The sequence below is a fragment of the Mastacembelus armatus genome, chromosome 21 (assembly GCF_900324485.2).
Source record: "Mastacembelus armatus chromosome 21, fMasArm1.2, whole genome shotgun sequence".
Taxonomy (NCBI): Eukaryota; Metazoa; Chordata; class Actinopteri; order Synbranchiformes; family Mastacembelidae; genus Mastacembelus; species Mastacembelus armatus.
The window spans coordinates 24,684,363-24,690,324 of record NC_046653.1 but is presented as its reverse complement, the minus strand read 5'-3'; the positions used below and the strand labels follow the sequence as shown (position 1 = coordinate 24,690,324).

General features: G+C 40.5%; 2 protein-coding genes across 2 annotated transcripts; both read left to right on the top strand.

Annotated features, from left to right (window-relative positions):
- Positions 1-348: 348 nt before the first annotated feature.
- Positions 349-1,646, top strand: LOC113123157 (trace amine-associated receptor 13c-like). Its single transcript, XM_026294981.1, has 2 exons — positions 349-518; positions 830-1,646. Exons 1-2 carry the CDS (start codon positions 349-351, stop codon positions 1,644-1,646), a joined length of 987 nt encoding a protein of 328 aa, XP_026150766.1.
- Positions 1,647-4,286: 2,640 nt separating this feature from the next.
- On the top strand, positions 4,287-5,601 carry LOC113123751 (trace amine-associated receptor 13c-like). Its single transcript, XM_026296008.1, has 2 exons — positions 4,287-4,456; positions 4,791-5,601. Exons 1-2 carry the CDS (start codon positions 4,287-4,289, stop codon positions 5,599-5,601), a joined length of 981 nt encoding a protein of 326 aa, XP_026151793.1.
- Positions 5,602-5,962: the final 361 nt, after the last annotated feature.

The following is a 5,962-nucleotide window of genomic DNA, read 5'->3' as shown; positions in this document are numbered from 1 at the left end:
GGACGAGGTTTGGTAAGGTTCACTGGGTATGAGATTGCTGTTTTGTCCTCCAAATATGGAGAGTTGAGCTGGTTTACTGAATTAGATGAAGAGGACATGAAAGTGTAGATGAGTAAGGAAAAAACTGCATTTTTTTCCATGTTCTAAAAAGCTTATGTCATTGATGTAAACACCGTCTATAAATCAGAAAACATAAAACAACAAAAAAAAACAGAGGGAGGAGGAACCTCAGAGACCAGCAGACACTGAAAGAAAGAGGAGGGGATTAACTAAGAAAAGGTGAGAGGTAAATCAGTTATATGAGTCAGTTTTGTTCAGAAAGCTGCAGCTCTCTGCAGGGCTCTGAAGATGGAGGTTGACGATCAAGCAGAGCTCTGCTTTCCACAACTTAATAACTCCTGCAGGAAGCCCACATTTCATGGGACTGATGTTGTGTTTCTGCGCTTTGTGCTGTCTTCTGTCTCTGTGCTCACTGTGGTTTTGAATCTGCTTGTAATCATCTCCATCTCTCACTTCAGGCACAGATTCACTTCTCTATGATTTTTGTCTTAAAAATGTGAAGCATTGTCTATAGAATTTTACTAAATCATGTTTCATGTTGACACACTAGGCTTCTATTCAGCCATCTTGACTGATACTTGACACCAGAAACCACAGTTCATGCCCTGCCTACTACAAATAATAAGCACTGGTTTCTATCCACTGAATTCAACCAAGTAGTTTGAATACACTTAACCATATGGTGACTACAGATGTGACAGATCAGGAAACATTCAGAGATATTGAACACAACTTGTAGGTTAATGACACTTTTCTTGTTTTCTTCCAGGCAGCTCCATACACCCACTAACACCCTCCTCCTCTCTCTGGCTGTCTCAGACATTCTCGTGGGCCTTGTGCCGATGCCCAGAGAAATTCTTCGAAAAACAAGCTGCTGGTTTCTTGGTGATCTCATGTGTTCTCTGATTAAATATGTGTCCTTCACTGTTACATCTACCTCAGTAGGAAATATGATCCTGATATCAGTCGATCGCTATGTGGCTATTTGTGACCCTCTGCATTATCCCACCAGAGTTACTGTAAAAAGAGTGAAATTCTGTGTTTATCTGTGTTGGCTCGGTTCTGCTTTGTATAACATTCTCTTTTTTAAGGATGAACTGACTGAACCAGGCAGGTATAACTCTTGCTATGGACAGTGTGTGTTTGTTATTAGCTATATTGCAGGAATTGTTGATGTTTTTGTGACCTTCATTGCTCCAGTTACTGTCATCGTAGTTCTATATATGAGAGTGTTCGTTGTGGCTGTGTCTCAGGCTCGGGCCATGCGCTCTCACATTACAGCTGTCACACTGCAGCGTTCAGTGACTCTAAAAACAATGAAATCTGAGCTAAAAGCAGCCAGGACTCTTGGTGTTGTTGTGGTAATGTTTCTAATATGTGTCTGTCCATACTACTGTGTCTCTCTTGCAGGGAACAACTTGCTTAATGCTTCAGCTGCATCTTACGTGATCTATCTGTTTGATATTAATTCATGTATAAACCCTCTGATCTATGCCTTGTTTTATCCCTGGTTTAGAAAAACTGTTAAACTTATTGTCACTATTCAGATTTTGCAGCCTGGATCTCGTGAGGCCAATGTACTGTAGAGAGGCTATGAGTGAAATACAAAAGATTTTCACTGGATTTAAGAATACAAGTTAAAATCTTCTCTCTTTGCATACAGTGTATAAATCGTATATGAGTAAACTGTGTCAGCTTTTGGAAAAAATGACATCTCTTGTTTCTCTGATTCTGGTTTTCATGTTCAAAAGAATAAGTCAAATTAGATTTCAGAAAAAAATCCTCTGAGACAGGAAAAAGCAGTTTGAGTGATGTCTCTTATAGACATTACAATTTTTACAAGTTGGGAGACACTAAATCCAAAAAGTTTATAATTCCTATAGCATCTACCTCTATATCCCAACAATGTGGCAGGTAGGTGGGTAAAGCAGCATAACAGGCTCATCAAGAGTATGCTCTATCTATAAGAGGTTACAACATGAACCAACCACTATATGAATAATGTACCATCAAAAATCTGAACAATGAAATGAAACTTTTAACACACTTCTTTTTACTAAAATTTCCACAAACTGACAGATGTTAACACAAGAGTTGTGTGGCTTTGCTACACCAGTGACAGCCCTTTACTTTGTCCCACTCCTCTAATTGTGGCACTGAAAAGATGTAAAGATCTGCAAAGACCAGAGCCTTCAAGATTTTAGGGCAAATATCGTCATATCCCTGTGCATTGACACTGAGAAGCTTCCCAACTACCTTAGAGACCTCTGTCATAAGTGAGGCTATTTCTTTTTCTCTGTTGCTGCTGACCAATGTTCTACAAAATCAGATGTAAAAAAAGTAAGATGAAACACAAACAAGCAGTTTTACAAGTTGGTAGACACTAAAAACTAAACCGAGATTATAATTCATCTAAATCCTATTTATCTATACATCTATGTATGCAATAAAAATGTGAGAAGTGGGTAAGGCGGGTGGGTAGAGAAATTCTAGCAACATACTAGTAATCTACTTATCAATCAGAAATGTGCTTTATCTATGAGGGCACAAGATCAACTAACCAGTTAAATGATATGTAGCTCCTTAGAAGTTATAGCTGCAACACACAAAGGTTGTACCTAAAATAACCTCATATTTGCAACCTAGGACAGCAATTGCACAATGTGACTTGATGCTGTAAAGTTTAAAAGTAAAATGTATACATTACGTACACTGCTTTTTGCTAAAAGTTCTATGAACTCACAGATGTGCAACGCAAAGTTGTGTGGCTTCACTACTTCTACTAGTGACAACCCTGGCGGAGGCCACGGATAGCCAACATGACAGAACCCAATAACATTCTGACCATCGTTCCAAGAAGCCACTTCTACAATAAAAGGGTTGAACACGGTCCACTTGGATTCCATGTCCCCAACCTGTTCCATGATGCATAAGGAATTTTACTGGAGTTGGACAGCAGCTTCCCCACTCCCCTCACTATGTTTTGCTTTATCAGACCTGCTTATCAGTCTTCTCCAGAGTCCTGCATGGGTGCAATATTTTAAACCCACACTTGCACCCGCAAAGCTTCATATCAGAAACAATCTGGCATGGCATTCGTAACTAGCACAGAAGTCAAATAACAAAACTCCATTTCTGCTCAGAACTGGTGCCTTCCACGCCAGGTATGTCCATCTTCGACCACTTGAGCATTTAAGTTCTCCAAAAAAGCTATGAAGTGCTCTGGTGGTGTCCTTTCTATGGCCACATCCAGACTCCACAAGAAAGCCAAATACCCTGAACTGCTTTTTGACATGTAAGTGCGGACAAGAGTCAAATCCCTTCCTCAGTGCAATTTGCAGTTTCATACAGACAATTCTCTCCTTCTCTGGTATAAATTCCGTGGTGCTCCGCATGGGTCTAGTGAGTATCCCCAGCACTTCTAACATTGGGCAACTCTGGAAGAGAAGAGATTCCAGAACTTCTTAAAGAGCTTGGTTTCAGAGCCTCTGCTGTGCATGAAGTCGAGCCAAACTATATGCAGCTGTTAATGCTCCACCTCTTGTTTTAGCTTTAAATCTTTCCCCACCAGAGAGGTGGCATTCCATGTCCTTAGAACCAGTCTACAATCACAGGGATCAGTATGCCAAGATCCCTGACCTTGTCTACTGCCTGGCAAAAAACTGAGTAGTCCCCAGTTCTTACCTCTGCAGGTGGTGGGCCATTAGATGGTGGCTCCATATAATTAATTAAGGACTATCTCATCAAAACAGGTCTGAAAAATCAACAAAGCAAACAAACCATCTTTACCATGCAAGGTGGCAATTCTTTCAAGGGCCCAAAAAAATACAAAAATGAGATAAACTGTTTTGCCCCTTTCTTGTAAAGAGTTTAACATCTCAGTTGAACCATAGTACTTTAGATCTGGAAGAGGCTTAGTAAGGTTCAGTGGGGTGAATACACTGGTGAATGATAACGCCTTTGGTCCAACAATGAAGACTTCTGTTGACTTCTCAAATTAGATAAAAAAGCACAAAAAAGTGAGGATGAGTGAGCAACAACAGCATTTTCTTCTTCTACAAAACGTTTTTTGCCATTGGTGTAGAAAGCACTCTGTAGGAGGGACCTCAGAGTCCCAGAGACACTGAAACAAAGAGGAGGGGATGAACTAAGAAAAGGCGAGAGGTAAATCAGTTATTCGAGTCAGTTTTGTTCACAAAGCTGCAGCTCTCTGCAGGGCTCTGAAGATGGAGGTTGAGGATGGAGCAGAGCTCTGCTTTCCACAACTCAACACCTCCTGCAGGAAGCCGATTTTCACCTGGTCTGATGTTGTGCTCCTTCACATTGTGCTGTCCTCTGTCTCTGTGCTCACTGTGGCTCTGAACCTGCTCATCATCATCTCAATTTCTCACTTCAGGCACAGATTCACTTCTCTATGATTTTTGTCTTAAAATGTGAACAGCTGCTGTACATTTACAAGAACTGTCTTTAGGCTTTTACTAAATCATGGCTCATGTTGACACATTAGACTTTGATTCTGCCTTGTTGACTGTTTGTGCACAATGAAACAAAGGTCTGACTGATATTTGACACCAGAAACCACAGTTCAGGTGTCTATTCACTGAGCTCAGCAAGTAGTTTTAATAGTCTACACTTAACCATATGGTGACTACAGATGTGTCAAATTAGGAAACATTCAGAGATATTGAACACAACTTGTTGGTTAATGACACTTTTCTCTTTTCCTCCAGGCAGCTCCACACAAACACTAACACCCTCCTCCTCTCTCTGGCTGTCTCAGACTTTCTCGTGGGCCTCGTACTGATGCCCGGAGAAATACTCAGAAAAACAGGCTGCTGGTTTCTTGGTGATCTTGTGTGTTCTCTGGTTAAGTATGTGTCTGCAATCATTACCTCCACCTCAGTAGGAAACATAGTTCTGATATCAGTCGACCGCTATGTGGCTATTTGTGACCCTCTGCATTACCCCACAAGAGTCACTGAGAGAAGAGTGAAATTCTGTGTTTGTCTGTGTTGGCTCATTTCTGTTTTCTACAACATGCTCTTATTAAAGGATGATCTGACTGAACCAGGCAGGTATAACTCCTGCTATGGACAGTGTGTGTTTGTTATTAGCTATATTGCAGGAATTGTTGATGTTGTTGTGACCTTTATTGCTCCAGTTACTGTCATCATAGTTCTATATATGAGAGTGTTCGTTGTGGCTGTGTCTCAGGCTCGGGCCATGCGCTCTCACATTACAGCTGTCACACTGCAGCGTTCAGTGACAACAACAAAATCTGAGCTGAAAGCAGCCAGGACTCTTGGTGTTCTTGTAGCTATGTTTTTGATGTGTTTCTGCCCATTTTACTGTGTCACTCTTGCAGGGGACAACTTGCTTAATGCTTCAGCTGCATCTTACGTGATCTATCTATTTGATTTTAACTCGTGTGTAAACCCTCTGATCTATGCCTTGTTTTATCCCTGGTTTAGAAAAACTGTTAAACTCATTGTCACTATTCAGATTCTGCAGCCGGGATCTCGTGAGGCCAACGTACTGTAGAGAGGCTATGAGTGAAATACAAAAGATTTTCACTGGATTTAAGAATACAAGTAAAAATCTTCTCTCTTTGCATACAGTGTATAATCAGTATATGAGTAAACTGTGTCAGTTTTTGGAAAAAATGACATCTCTTGTTTCTCTGATTCTGGTTTTCATGTTCAAAGGAATAAGTCAAATAAGAATGTAGAAAAAATCCTCTGAGACAGGAAAAGCAGTTTGAGTGATGTCTCTTATAGACATTACAATTTTTACAAGTTGGGAGACACTAAATCCAAAAAGTTTATAATTCCTATAGCATCTACCTCTATATCCCAACAATGTGGCAGGTAGGTGGGTAAAGCAGCATAACAGGCTCATCAAG

What these genes read in the sequence shown, in the direction of transcription:
- LOC113123157 (XM_026294981.1), top strand. Translation starts at nt 349, where the DNA reads ATGGAGGTTGACGATCAAGCAGAGCTCTGCTTTCCACAACTTAATAAC. An exon ending in ATCTCCATCTCTCACTTCAG is followed by an intron (nt 519 to 829) that starts GCACAGATTCAC and finishes GTTTTCTTCCAG; the next exon opens with GCAGCTCCATACACCCACTA.
- LOC113123751 (XM_026296008.1), top strand. Translation starts at nt 4,287, where the DNA reads ATGGAGGTTGAGGATGGAGCAGAGCTCTGCTTTCCACAACTCAACACC. An exon ending in ATCTCAATTTCTCACTTCAG is followed by an intron (nt 4,457 to 4,790) that starts GCACAGATTCAC and finishes CTTTTCCTCCAG; the next exon opens with GCAGCTCCACACAAACACTA.